The sequence below is a fragment of the Panthera uncia genome, chromosome E1, assembly GCF_023721935.1.
Source record: "Panthera uncia isolate 11264 chromosome E1, Puncia_PCG_1.0, whole genome shotgun sequence".
NCBI lineage: Eukaryota > Metazoa > Chordata > Mammalia > Carnivora > Felidae > Panthera > Panthera uncia.
This window is the reverse complement of record NC_064814.1, coordinates 3,492,291-3,506,776: the sequence shown is the minus strand read 5'-3', so window position 1 is coordinate 3,506,776 and position 14,486 is coordinate 3,492,291. Positions and strand designations below refer to the sequence as shown.

At 57.0% G+C, this 14,486-nt stretch overlaps 2 protein-coding genes across 3 annotated transcripts in view; one reads left to right on the top strand and one right to left on the bottom strand.

The window, feature by feature from the left end:
- The window catches only part of DNAH17 (dynein axonemal heavy chain 17), a 101,423-nt gene extending 98,025 nt beyond the window's left edge, over positions 1-3,398 (bottom strand). Inside the window, exons 1-3 of one of the 2 annotated variants that reach the window (XM_049635566.1) lie at positions 3,296-3,398; positions 1,925-2,384; positions 674-867 (exon numbers count right to left, since the gene is read on the bottom strand). In XM_049635566.1, the coding sequence (XP_049491523.1) occupies positions 674-867; positions 1,925-2,269 (539 nt within the window). In that variant the 5' untranslated portion in view covers positions 2,270-2,384; positions 3,296-3,398. The remainder of the gene's footprint in view (positions 1-673; positions 868-1,924; positions 2,385-3,295) is intronic. The other variant, XM_049635567.1, reaches the window with a different exon arrangement.
- PGS1 (phosphatidylglycerophosphate synthase 1) overlaps positions 1-14,486 on the top strand; it is a 339,697-nt gene that overhangs the window by 132,602 nt on the left and 192,609 nt on the right. The window lies entirely within an intron of this gene.

Below are 14,486 nucleotides of genomic sequence, written 5' to 3'. Positions count from 1 at the left end.
GGGGGGGGGGGGGGGGGGGGGGGGGGGGGGGGGGGGGGGGGGGGGCGAGGGTGCAGGAGGATGGCGGGGGGAGTCCCCAGACCTCCCAGCTCAGAGAGGCCCAGATTGAACAAGGATGAGACCACGTCCAAGTTGGGCTCCTCGTGCCATCCTGATCGGGGCCGCACAAGGCGTTTGTCGGGGGTTGTGTGGAGGACCTGCCTGCACAGTGAGCCCCCCAAGAGCGGTCACCCTCCGACGCGAGTAAATGGAGCACGCCGTCACCCCGCAGCGGCTCCGGCAGCCTCACCCACCGGCCAGCTGAACGTGGTGGTCGGGCAGGTGCGGGGGGACATCTCGTGCCTCCCAGGGCCTCTGGGACGACACAGCCTCTATCTACACGCGCGGTCTCCGCCTGCCCCAAACCCCTCGCACGCCCCTCGGTGCCCACGTCCTAGATCTGGATATCCTGTGGGACACCCTATAGGTGCCGCGGGCCGCCTGGACGCATACACGTGCGTGGTGGGGGAGGGGCTCCAGTCCCCCCTCCCCCCACCCCCGCCGCGCCGCCCTCCTGCCTTTGACCTCGGACTCGGCGCCGTCTCCCGGCACCCCGTCCTCCCGTGCTCCAACCCTGCCGGGCACCGGTCGGCTACTCCCGCACCCGGCCGGTGGCCTGGGCCGAGCCGCCTACCTCTCCACGGACTCCAGAGTGCCGTCCAGACTCCCCAGGTGCTCCGGGACGGGCAGCAGCGTCATCCCTCTGATCTTGCCCCCCATCACAAACATCTCGTTCTTCAGCTTGTGGACCTGCCTCACAATGTCCTCCGAGACCACCCGGGGCCATCCGCTCAAGTTTTCGCTTTGGTTTAACAGAGAGCAGAGCACCTGGAAGGCAAGGGCCCCGGACGTGTGCCCACGTGTGTCCTCCGAGCCGGTGGCGCCCAGGAGGAGTGGGGACCCCGAATCGATGCCAGGGGGAGGCACGGCCGGCAGAGGGGCGCGGGCCCAGGACGGCCGCCCGCCGGCAAAGCCAGCTCCGCGAGGGGAGAGCCGGGCTCCCCCCCGGCTCACGTGAAGCCCCAACCCCGGCACCCTGGGGTGTGGCTGTCTTTGGAGACGGGCCTTGCAAGAGGTGATCGAGTTAGAATGAGGTCACACGGGTGGGAGGCCCAAATCCAACACGACTGGTGTCCTTGTGAGAGCTCTGGACGCTGACAGACACGGAGGGACGGCCAGGTGAGGACACGGGGAGGAGACGGCACCTACAGGACCAGAAGGGAGGCTCCCGAAGGAACCCCTCCCACACCTGGATCTCGGATTTCCAGCCCCCAGGCCCGTGGTACCCTGTCGTGGCAGCCAGAGCAGACTGACGCGGACGCCTGTCAGCTCCGGGCCCGCCAGGCTCCTCCTCCAGATGGAAGGACGCTGGCCTGAGCCCTGAGTTGGCACTTGGGTCCCACGAGTCCTCATCTCACACGTGAGGAGAGCAATGGCCAGAAAGCTACGTCACTCGGACTCTGGCTGGTGTGGCTGTCCAGAGGTCCTAACGAGATGCCGGGCCGGGGGCTCTCTGTCTGGTCAGAATGCAGGTCTGTCGGGGCGCCCGGTCGGTTGAGCGTCCGACTCCGGCTCAGGTCACGATCTCACAGTTCATGAGTTCGCGCCCCGCGTCGGGCTCTGTGCTGATGGCTGGAGCCTGCTTCGGATTGTGCGTCTCCCTCCCTCACTGCGCCTCCCCTGCTCGTCTCTGTCTCTCAAAAATAAACATTTAAAAAAAAAAAAAGGACACAGGTCTGCCTCGGCATCAGGGCTCCTGCATTTCTAGTGGGCTCCCAGGGAGGCTGATGCCGGTGGCCCGTGGGCCACCCCTTGAGTGCAGGGCTCTAGACCACCCACTACCGGAGGTCCTTCCTCTGGCCCCTGGCCCGCCCGGGGCACCCACCTCCTCCACAACAGCGATCAGGTGCTCCACAGGGGTGGGGCTTATGTCCCCATAGATGAGCTGGTCTTTGTAGGTATCCTTCTTGACATTCCCCGGTTTCTTCTTGATGAAGTAAACGCCTTTGGACTTGAGGGAGGCGGGGAAGCCCAGGCAGGGTATGATCATGCCGGCCGGACTGAGCGTCAGAACCAGAACCAGCACGTCCGGCTTCTCAAAGAACTCGGTGAACAAGGCCAGGTTCTCCTCGGCTCCCACCATCTTGCTCCACTTGTCGGGCTTGAACTTCAGAATGAGGGCGGCGACTCCCTCTAAATACTCTAACCTGACGTCCGGGGTGATGGTCATCGTGACGCTTCCTTAGACCGCGGTCGTCCCTCTGGCGCTCAGAGACGCCGACGCAGCTCTGTTTGCCGGGACACCTGGCGTCCCCCTGTCTCTGGAGCCACTGGAAACCTCTGTTCTGACCAGGCAGCGAGAGAAGGTTCCTTGTGAACGTACACTCTTCAGCGGTGCATGGGCTGGGGGGAGGGAGGGACTGGGGGGCCCTGTCTGTTCTGGCTGGCCGGGGGAGGGGTGGGGGGGGCCCGGCGCTGCCGGGGGGGGGGGTCTGTCTCCAGGGGCTAGGACCACACACCAGTGGGGTGCACTTGTGTGAATTGAGACCAGGGAGCTAAGAGCTGGGAAAGGTAGAGACGGGTGCCGGTGAGAAGGGAGGGCAGAAGATGATCGGAGCCAGGTGGTCCGATGGGGGTGGCGGTGGGGGGCAGATGAGACCAGAGAAGGGTCAGGCTGAAGGGTCCCGGGGAAGACCTCACACCCCAAGTGCATGGGCGGAGCTCAGAAGGAGGCAGGGGTGGAGCCCATGTACGGAGAAGTGTCAAGTTCATTGTGGTCTCCACCCCCCCCGACTGTGGCCATAGTGTACCCCAACTTTTGCCCAGCTCTCTGGCCTTCCCGTGCTGCCCCCCACCACCCACCACAGGCTCATGACGGGGTCAAACTACAGATTCCTCATAGACCCCTCAGAAGCTGCTCACACCTCCATCCAGGAGATGCCCCCGTGGATCTTCCTGCAGGGGCAGGGTTCACTGGAGTGATGGGGGGGGGGGGAGGAGGTGAGCAGGGGGAGCACTGTGGTTTTATTACCACCTAGGACCCGTGCGGCTCCAGCTTTCCGGGGGCCCTGGGACTTGACTGGAAGAAGCCAGGACTGGGGGCTGAGGCAGGGCAGAGAACAGTCTGGAGCAGCTGGAGTGAGGGCCCCGGGAAGGCAGGGAGGGAGGCAGCGGTGGGCGACCTGCACGTCCTGCCCAGACCCAGCGAGGACAGAGCTTGGGGGTCCGAGCACCCCTCACACAATTAAAGGCTCACCAGCTGAGCAAATGCTTGTGCCAGGCGGAGGCAGGGTGAACCGGCCAGCGGCGCTTTCCTGGACCAGAAAGGAAATGGCTCCCTTCCCTTGAGGGGCTCCAACTGCCACGGAACTTCTGCAGGTCTCCTCAGCACCTGGGACTTCTAGAACTTTCTCCCTGGGGACCTGAGGGACCAGCAGTGGTGCAACAAATGGCCAAACCTCCATCGCCCACCACCGTGGGGAGGCTCAAGGACTGTAATATTTTTTAAACTCAGTTGAGCCATCTCTGCCTTTGAACTGGAGCATTCGGTCTACTTCAGTTCCTGTAACCCCTGCTATATTGGGATTTAGGTTTATTGTCTTACTTAGTGCTTGGTATTTATCCCGCCTCTTCCAGAATGCCTTTCTTCTCCTGTCTTGCCACCTTCTGGATTCTTTAATTTTTTTCCTAACATTCATTCATTTTTTGAGAGACAAAGAGAGACAGTATGAGTGGGGGAGGGGCAGGGAGCGAGGGAGACACAGAATCCAAAACAGGTTCCAGGCTCCCAGCACAGAGCCCGTGGTGGGGCTCAAACTCACTAACTGTGAGATCATGACCTGCGTCGAAGTCGGACGCTCAACCAACTGAGCCACCCAGGTGCCCCTGGATTAAATAGTTTTTATTATTTTGTCCCCCCTCTCATTACTTTGGTTATTACACATCTTTTTGTTTTCCCTTTGGAGGCGCATAGACATCACAACATGCATCCTGACATCCCACTATACTATTCACTGCAACCCGATAATCAAGTTCAAAAAACGATTTCCATTTACAACAACATCAATTCTGCTTACAATTTCATTTCCAAGAGCATCAGAAAGAATGAAATACTTAGGACTAGATTTTATAAGGAAGTGCAAGACGTATATGCTGAAAACAGACAAGAAAACATCACTGAGAGAAATTAAAAAGACTTAGGTGGATGAAAGGCATCCTGTGTTGATGGTTCAGAAGACAGTCTTGTTAAGGTGACAATTCTCAAATTGATCTATAATTGATCTAGATTCAACACAATTCCTATCCAAATCCCAGCTACCTTTCTTGCACAAATGGGAAAGCTGGTTCACCCTATGCCAGGGAAATGTGAGGGGCCAAGAAGAACCAAGACAATCTTGAAAAAGAACAAAGCTGGGGCGCCTGGGTGGCTCAGTCAGTTAAGCGACTGACTCCGGCTCAGGTCATGATCTCATGGTTTGTGGGTTTGAGCCCCACATCAGGCTCTGCGCTGACAGCTCATAGCCTGGAGCCTGCTTTGGATTCTGTGTCTCCCTCTCTCTCTGCCCCTCCCCTGTTCACACTCTGTCTCTCTCTCAAAAATAAACAAAAAAGAAAAAGAAAAAAGAACAAAGTTGGAGGACATGCACTTCCCAAGCTCAACACTGCCTACAAGAGCTACAGTAATCAAGACTGAGAGCATCCGGCAGACATCCAGATGCATGCAACAGAACCGAGACCCTAGAAGTCTTTTATGGGCAGTTGGTGTTAGGGATGCCAGGAGAGTCCAGCAGGGGAAGCAGTAACCTTTCCAACAAACGGCACTGGGACGAGTCCAGCCCACACGCACAGGAAAGGAGTCAGATCCCTACCTCACACCAGCTACAAAAATTGACTAACAATGGATCAAAGACCTAAATGTAAGAGTCACAACCTTAGAATAAAGCAGAGGAGTTGATCTCCACAACCCTGCAGAAAGCGATGGTTTCTTCCGTGGACACCGAAAGCATGAGATCAAAGAAAATAATGGATAAATGGGGCATCATCAAAATGAAAACTTTCTGTGCTTCAAAGGACACTACAAAGAGAGAAAAACCCACAGAATGGGAGAAAGTATTTTCACATCTTCCATCTGATAAGGGACTTGTATTCAGAATACATATAGAACTCGTAACGCAATAATAAAAATGCAAACAACATAATTAGAAATGGATAAAGGGGGCACCTGGGTGGCTCAGTCAGTTGAGCGTGTGGCTCTTGATTTCGGCTCAGGTCATGATCTCATGGTTTAAGGGTTCGAGCCTCATATCGAGCTCTGAGCTGATAGAGAATGAATCCCAAGCCGGCTCCGCACTCTCTCTTCCTCTCTCTCTCTCCCCTCCCCCCGCCCTTGAACTACACACACTCTCCCTAGCTCTCGCTCTCAAAATAAATAAACTTCAAAATAAAAAGCTTAAGGGGCACCTGGGCGGCTCAGTCGGTTAAGCATGTGGCTCTTGATTTCGGCTCAGGTCATGATCTCACAGTTCGTGGGTTCGAGCCCCGTGTTGGGCTCCATGCTGACAGCTCGGGAGCCTGGAGCCTGCTTCGGATTCTGTGTCTCCCTCTGTCTCTGCCCCTCCCCCACTTGAACTCTATCTCTCAAAAATGAATAAATGAATAAAAAAATTTAAATAAAAAACTTAAAAAGAAATGGGCAAAGGTAGACTTTCCTCCAAGAAAGACATACACGTGACCAACAAACACATGAACAGATGTTTACATCGCTGACTGCCGGGGAATGAACTCATGTGAGGTGCCCAGAGCCATCAAATCCATCCATCCAGAAAGTTCCCAGTGCCCAGCCCTCTGGATGAGCACTGCACCGGGCACTGTGCCTGGGCCACCGCAGGCCTTCTGTAAATATTACCAAAGGAACAAAGGCCCTGAGAAGTCCTGCTGCTAGGAGGTCTGTTTAACCTCATCCAACCTGGTGTTCCCTCAGATGTGTTGGAAACACAGTGGAGCCCTTCTTTCCTCGAAGCCCCATCCCTTGTTTGAAACCCTAGATGCAGGTTTAGGTGGTCCCACTTCTACTGCAACTGTGCTTCCCCAGGGTCTGTGTGTCCGTGAGACACAAAGGATCGAATGTCTCCTGCTGAAATCGTGGACGTGCAGGGACTCAGGGAGACCTCCTGTCGCCCTCGAACCACAGCCCTAGGGCTCCAGGGTGGGTGCTGTGCCTGATGCGAGGGAGAGACCCGTGAGGGCCATGGAGTTTCCCGGTGGGTCCCACCTGAGCAAAGAAGACAGAGGAGGACCCACTTTCCAGGCGGCACTTTTGACACGGACCCACTGTCCACGTTGCAGCGGGAGCGGCAGGCCCTCTGGAAACGACCAGGGCAGCGGGCGAAGCTCCCAGACCGGGAGATGCCCTCGGGGCCGAGGCATGGGCGGCTGGTGGTGACCCTCGGCCCTGGGGCCCCCAGCGGGGCACATCAGTCACTCACTTCCTTTGCTGACAGTCACAGACCACTCCAAGAAAACTCATCCCCCACTCACCAGCCCCAGGAAGCACTTCCTCCCGGTTTCACAGCAGACGTGACCCCTCATTAAACACAATCGCAGGACAATTTTCTCCTGCTGGGGACGCTTGCGGACAGCAGGGGGCCGGCCATCTGGCTCTCGTCAGCCCTCCCCGCCCCGACATCCTCCCTCTGCTGCAGCCCTGACACACGTCCTCATGCTGAGTTCCTGGCAGAAGGGGGACGGGAGGACAGTCGGGCTTTGTCCTCCCGCCCAGGCACGTCCTTGCCCTGGCACTGGGCAGAAAGGGAGGGCCGAAGCCTGCCCGCCAGGCTGGCCCTGCAGGGGACTCTTCCTTTGTGACCAGGGCAGTGTGGCCAGAGAGAGGGTTCTCTGGCCTTCGAGGTTGCCACAGGTCGCCACAAGGGTAGGCACTCTGGAGGCCTTTTCTAGCTTGGGCTCTTGGGACAGCAAGCCCGGGGGTGAGGCCCCGACAGGCACGGAGGGGAGTGTGTGGATTCCAAGCGGTCCAGGCTGCGAACGGGGCAGGCCCGTGGGAGCACTTTGCGGCACAATCTGCCCCTGCCCACCCCCGGGGAAAGGGGTCGGTGCGCGGCACTCCCCACGGGAGCCGGCGGTTGACGGACATGCCTCGGGCTGGCTGGCCCAAGAGGAACAGAGCCGACTCTGGTCTGAGCCGAGAGAGACAGACCCTCCGGTGCTGCTGGGATGGAGGAAAGCACCAGACGCAACTCCGAACACAGCAGAGGCAGCTGGGCATTTGCAGCCCTGCGCGGCGAGGGGTCCGTGGGTGGGAATGACCAACGCGAGACGCCAGGGGACAGGGATTCTGGCTAGAGGCAGCCGAGGACTTAAGACACCGAAGGCGGGGGCCGAGGAGCCTGACAGACATCAATGGCAGCGGGGGTGGCGGTGACGGAACGGGATTCTTCCCGAAGACTGGCTTAGGCAGACCTGGAACCTGGGCCCCAACACCGAGAAGCAGCCTGTCCGAGACAGAGAGCGCTCAGAGGAACCCGTCCCCAGCTTGGGCAAGAAGCCTTCAGGCTTCAACCTCGTGAGGGGTTCGGAGTTTGGGGGAACAGAACTTGGCCCTCGGGGCAGCAGACAGAGGGGTCCCTCCCCGCCGGCCGGTGGCTCGGGGCGGAATTCGGCAAAACCACAGGGAACTCGGAGGGACCAGATTTATCAGCCACAAGTCCTAGGGTACACGGCATGCCCAGGGGCACACAGCAAGGTCACAGGGGATGAGAGAGACAGAACGTGGACCTCGGGCTCTCCCTTTGGCAGGGTCCAAAGGCAGGGTGTCTGGGTTTTGCGGGGCGGCTGACTGTTGGCTAACTTGAAACAGAAGAGGGGAATTAGGGTTCAGGAGCGCGGAGGCCGCGTCTTCTGAAAGGGGAACTCCGGGTGGGGGGCCCAGTTGCCCATCTGGCCGTTTTGCTCCTGGCCTGTGACCCGGCAGGCAGTGCGCTCCTGCCAGATGGACGGCTTCCAATGGGTGCCTCGGAGTCAAAGCTCAATGTCAAGCACTTACCCCACGCCTTCCAGGAGCCACGCCCCATCCCTCTGCCAGGCCAGGCCCTTGTGTTGCTCGAAACTGGCTGTGGGCGACGGGAGCCTCCTGTGTCCCGGGCGGGCCCAGCTCAGGGCCTGGGAGCTTTATCTCTGTTTAGAGCAGAGTGAGATGCGAGGTCCTTGAACCAGCAGGAGCCCCTGGGGGCCAGTTAGGGCTTCAGGTTTTTAGTGGGAAGTCTGGGGGTGGGGCCCAGCCGTCCTCATCTAAACAAGCCCCTGGGTTTCAAATACAATTTTGGTCTCTGTTTGGAGTAACTTCATTGGAAGCAGCAATAGCTACCAGGGCCCTCCTGTGTTTCCTTTCTTTCTGGTCATTCAAGCTCCAGGAGAACCCACCCTCAAAGCCGGCCTTCCCTTCAACAAGCCCAGCAGGTGTCGCTTCACGCAATGGTTCTCCGGTGGCCACACAGTGGAATCACCTGGGAAGCTTCTGGACCTAATGGTGCCCGGCCCCACCGCCCCCAGGGGTCGAGGCCATATGTCCAGGCTTTAAATCTTCCCTGTGGGTCTGAGTGGGGATCCCTGCCTGGGGAGGCTTCAGTGCCCCTCAGAGGGGAGTCTCGCTGCCCTTTACCCCATCGTGGCCAAACAGTCACAGAGAGAACGAATTAGAAATCCGGGCAGATTCGACTCGGAGACAAACGCGTCCCGGCACAAGCAGCAAGGTGCATGCCAGGACCCCTCCCGAGGGACACAGAATCTGCCAAAGCCCTCGCAGTCGATTGATCTATCGTTGACTGTCTGTCTCCCCATCAGGGGAGACCTTGGACGTGCCTGAAGGCGTTCCAGCAGGTGCCAGGCCAGGCCCTACGGATCCCCCCTCTTCTGACCATTTCTTCGCTGCCGGCTGCTCGTCCATCACATCGGCCAGGTGGGCAACACTCTGTGCTTGGGAGCCCGGGGGACAGGCCAGGCTTCGAGAGACCCACGGTCCCTCTAGCTCAGCATCTACTGGAGACCAGGAAATATCAAATATTGCTTCCTTGAAAGCAACACGACCCCTAGTCTTTGGACTATTTCTTCAAAAGGTTGAACTGCGTTACAGAATACTCTCCTTCTCAATGACTTAGTTTATAAGATCTCCTACTGGAAAACAAATGCCTCCAAGGTGAACTTAAGTGCCCTGAGTAACCTCTGAGAGGACAAGGTTGTAAGACTCCAGGCTTTTCCCATTAAAGCACCACGAGCCTCCCTCCCGCGCGAGCGTGCGTGCTCCCCGCGTGTGTGCTCCCATCCGTCCTGCCTTGCCCGATTGCTCAAGTTCAACTCTGAACTTCAGGGGAGGGAGAGAGACACACAGGGCCCCAGGGGCCGGCTGGGCCACTGCCGGAAGGACTTCTCGGCTTTGTTTGCAAAATTAAATGTGCTTTGAAAGTAATGAGTCAGGAAAGCGGCATTTGAAGGAGGTCTGGAAGTGAGATTTCCTGCCTGTGGGTTGACTCACGCCTGTCTGTCTCTAAATCTACCCCAAGGACATTTGTTCCAATGTGACAGGACTTGTGTGCATCCCCAGGACTCCTCCGGTGTGTGTGTGGGGCGGGGGAGATTGTCCAGGCTTTGGGGAGGATCCTGCGTTCTTTCCTGACTCCCCCTACCAGTCACCCTGAGCAGCTGAGAGATTCATCCCGCAAGGCCTGTTCCCTCAGTCTGGCCTCCGTCTCTGAAGCTAGAATCTCAGTGGTCCTTTGTCTTCTTGGCTAACACAAAAGCAACTAATAATTCGGGGTGACCAGCTGTCCTGGTGTGCCTGGGGCCAAGGGACTGCCCAGGATCTGGGACTTTCAGAACAAAACCCAGGAGAGTTGGGGACACCGTGAGGCTAACTGGTGGCCCTCTCATTGTTGCCGGGGCCAAAATGACTGCAGTAGAAGTGAAAACAAGCTGTCTGTTTTCCCCAGGAACCTTCCTAGAATCCAGAAGAATTCTCTGTGGTTCTCAGAGAGGTGGGGAACTTCCTCAGGACCACCCAGCTTGTAATTAGCAAGCCAGGTTTGGAATCTGATTTTCCAATTCACCAAATGCTGCTGGTTTATCCCTCGAGGCATCGTTTGAATTGCAAAGCTTTATTTTATAGTCTTGGGTGGTCCTCAGACCAGACCACCTCAGGGGATCTGGTGGGAAGGAAGCCTCTCCACCCCGTCCTGGGACTCAGAACCGGGGTTTGATCCCATCCCCAGGTGACTCTGGGCCCAGGCGCGATTAGACCAGGGACAGGCCAGCTCCAGACACAGGTCGGATCGGAGGAAGGTGCTGGAGTCATTGCCGCTCTTATGCAAAGCCACAGAACAACAGCACCTTGACCTGGGGGCAGCCTCCCCAAGCTAAGTGGGATATTTAACGAGACCATAGGCTCTGAATTAGAGTTTTATCAAATTCGAAGGGCAGTTACAGGTGTTTTTCACTAAAACTGGGAAATCCATTTTTCACACATGGCAGAAAGAGATTCTTTTGTGTTTTAAACGAATAGACTATTTTTTAAGGTAGTTTTAGGTTTACAGAAAAACTGAGTATAAGTTACAGAGTTCTGATATGCCTCTTACCTCCTCAGTCCCCACTCCTCTCCACCCCCCAGTTCCCCCATTAGTAATGGTGTGGTTTGGGGTGATGGGGGTTTGGAACCCACGGCCAAGGAAGAATTCTTGAGATGTCTTGGATGTAAAAAGGTGGTTTTATTAAAGCACGGGGATAGGGCCCGTGGGCAGAAAGAGCCGCACTAGGGTTTGAGGGGCAATTGATGATATACTTTGGAGTTGGGGGAGGTAAAGATGGGGGAAAGTTTCCGAAAGGATTTTCAGATGTTAAAGAACACGGGGCACCTGGGTGGCTCAGTCGGTTAAGCACCGACTCCGGCTCAGGTCGTGATCTCGCGGTTCTTGGGTTCAAGCCCCGCGTCAGGCTCTGTGCTGACAGCTCGAACCTGGAGCCTGCTTCGGATTCTGTGTCTGCCCCTCCCCTGCTCGAGCAAACATTTCTAATAAATTTTAACTTGATAAACAAGCGAGGTCTTGCGACGCGAGTAGTACGTGATGCCTAATGTCACGTGATCACAACTGATCCAGTGGTTCTCCGTGTCTCTCTCTCTCTCTCTCTCTCTCTTTCTTTCTTTCTTGCTGGGGGATTGTGGATGATCGTCTCCTATGCTCAGATGCTTGGTCTCAGGCCGCGGTGTGTGGCAGAAATCAATGATTTTTCAAAACCTTGGAAGGTGCCCACAATTGGCACTAGGGTAATCTTTGTCACATTTTGGACAGTCCTTTGCTTTTCCACCCAAGAGTGAGCTTAGGAATGCTTTGCTTCATTCTAGGTCAGGCTGCCTGTGGATATAGACCCTTTCCTCCGCTGCCTTATTGCCGGTTACATTAAATACAGTCTATGACAAGAGTGTATTAATACTGTATTGTAGTCAACATCCGTGCAGGCGTATACCATGGCCCCCATGCAGAACTTTGGGTTACAAGCGTGTTTCTGGAACAAATTGTGCTCGCAAGCCAAGGCTGCAGGTTACAAGGAAATACAATTTTATCTACTTTTCTTTCTGTCTTTGTTCTCCCCGTCAGTGACACCTTGCATGCGTGTGGAATGTATGCTAAAATAGAGGAGCCCGCACTGATACGTTGTTTTTTGTGTTTTTTTTTTTTATAACAGAAGTCCACAGTTTCCCGTAGGGTTCCTCTCGGTTGTGATACATTCTATGGGTTTGGACAAATGGACGGTGATGATGTATACCCACCATTATAGCCTCACGCAGAGGGCTTCGCTGCCCTGAACACCCTCCGTGTTTCCCGTTCATCCCTCCCTCCTCCCCAACCCCTGGCGGCCGCTGGTCCTCCTACTGTCTCCAGAGTCCTGCCTTTTCCAGAATGTCCTACAGTTGAAATCGCACAGTCTGTGGCCTTTTCAGACTGGCTTCTTTCACTCAGTGATGTGCATTTAAGACTTTTCCATGTCTTTGGGGAACTTGCTTAGAGGGGTCTCTCTCTCCCGCTCTCTCTCTTTTCACCACTAAATAATATTCCATTGTCTGGATGGACCACAGTAACTTTATCCATCACCGACTGAAGGGTTTCTTGGTGGCTTCCGAGCCTTAGTGACTCTGAATAAAGATGCTATAAACATCCGTGTGCAGGTTTTTGTGTGGCAGTAACTCTTCAGCTCCTTTGGGTATGAGTACCAAGGAGTGTGGCTGCGGGATTGTACGGGGACGGTGTGACTGGTTCTGTAAGACACCGTCTTCTGCAGGGGCTGCACGGTGAGCAGTGAGTGGGCTCGGGGGGGCTGCACATCCTCGCCAGCGTCGGTGTGGTCAGTGCTCCGGATCCTGGCCATCCCGACAGGTGAGCGGGGGCGTCTCGTTCTTGTGGCTTTAATGTGCCCTTCTCTCGTCGGGGAATTATACGACACGGAGTCCCTTCTCGTGTGCGTATTTCTCATCTGTGTATCCTCTTCGAGGCGGTGTCTGTTTAGATCCTTTGCCTAGCTGTTAGTTGGGAAGCAAATTCTTTTAAAACAAGATACTTTTAAAAAGCCACAGCCACATACTGTAGGAGTCCATTTATATGAGATGTACAGGGTAGGCAAAACCATAAGACAGAGGGCTGACTGGAGGACGCTGGGATGGGGGTGGGGGGGCAGGGGGAGGGGAGAGGGGGCAGGGGGGAGGAGAGGAGGGGATTTTTAATAGGGGCAGCTGGCATGGGGGTTGGGGGGGGATTGCTGTCCCTGTGGGCTGATGAAAAGGTTCTGGAACTCTATGGGCATCGGTTGCCCAGCACTGTGAACGCCCTAAATGCTACTGAAGTGTTCACTTTAAAATGGTTAAGATGGGGGGCTTCTGGGGGGCTCAGCCGGTTGAGCCTCCGACTCTGGCTCAGGTCATGATCTCACGGTTCATGGGTTCGAGCCCCGCATCGGGCTCTGGGCTGACAGCTCAGAGCCTGGATGGAGCCTGCTTCGGATTCTGTGTCTCCCTCTCTCGCTGCCCCTCCCCCATTTGTGCCCCCATTTGTACGTGTGCTCTCTCTCTCTCTCTCTCTCTCTCTCTCGGAAATAATAAATAAACGTTAAAAAAAATTAAAAAGGTTAGGATAGCACGGAGACCTCCCTGCACGCCCCCCACCTGCTCTGTCTGCCCGTGAGGGTCCCGGGCTGCCCCCAGCCCCCTCAGGTCACGGTCACTGGGGTGCATCACTCCCTTTGTGCCAGTAACTCCAGGCGTGATTCTGACGCCACGAAGTCACCAGCGACACCACCAGCCGAAGCGGCCTGACCTCACAGAGCAAAGCCTCATCCCTTCCTAATCCCGGCCACTCCCCGCCCGCCCCGCTCACCGGCTCCCCTCCGGTCCTCTCTGACGCTCAGCTTCGGGGGTGCCGGAGGTGAGCCCTCTCCCTCCGCCCAGCTGCATTCAGGGTCCCCGTCACTCGGGGAAAAACCAAAGGTCTGTGTTGAAAATGGCACGTCCGCTGAGCAAAATTCAAGTCGTGAGCCCTGGCTCCCACCTGCCTCCTCAGCGCAGCCCGGTGCCCCCGCCGGGGCCCGTGGTTCCTGCCCCGTTCCGTGCTCCTCCCCGAGCAGAGGGTCCCTGTCGCCTGGGAAGGTGGTGGCTCTGAGGGCAGGACGTGGGTCCCGCGCCGCAGCCGGCTCCGGGAAAGAGCATCTGCAGCGGAACAGCAGGGACCCCCGCCGCCCGGCACGGACTGATGATGCTCGGCTCCTGCACACGGCTTCCCACCGCCCCGCGGGGCAGGTGCCTGCGACCCGAGGTACAGATGGCGACCGGGCAGACAGTGGTGGCGAGGGCAGGTGTGGTGGCCCCTCGGCACCACTGTCTGCCGAGGACCTCGGTACGTCCCGTGCCGACACACCCTCCCTCTCCTGCCCCGACTGGACCGCTCGCCCCCAGGTCCTTCCTGTAGCCCCACGAACCTCCGCCCGGCGGCTGAGTCCCTCGGATGATCTCCGTCCCGGTCCTTCTGCCCAGACACTGAATGAGACGACTTTCCCACCTTCCGGGGGCCTGGCCTGTGACTCGCAGGCCTCCTGGCTAAACGGTTGCCTGAGGGGAAAACAGGACCATGGGGCCTTGCTGAGAACTCCCTGCCATCGGTCAGGACGCCACCGAGGCTGAGTTCTCTGAGATGCAAACCCTTCAGCACCTGCCTCTCCCGTCTTTCCAGGATTCCGGGGCCTTAGGGGCCCTCGGAGTTACAACCTTCGCGCAGGACCAGATGGTAACCAGTCTAGGCTCCGAGAGCCGGGTGGGGTGTGTCGTGAGCGGTCACCTCTGCCACAGACAGCTGGGGGATGAGCGGGTGTGGCTGTGTTCCCATCAAACATTCCTTGAGAAA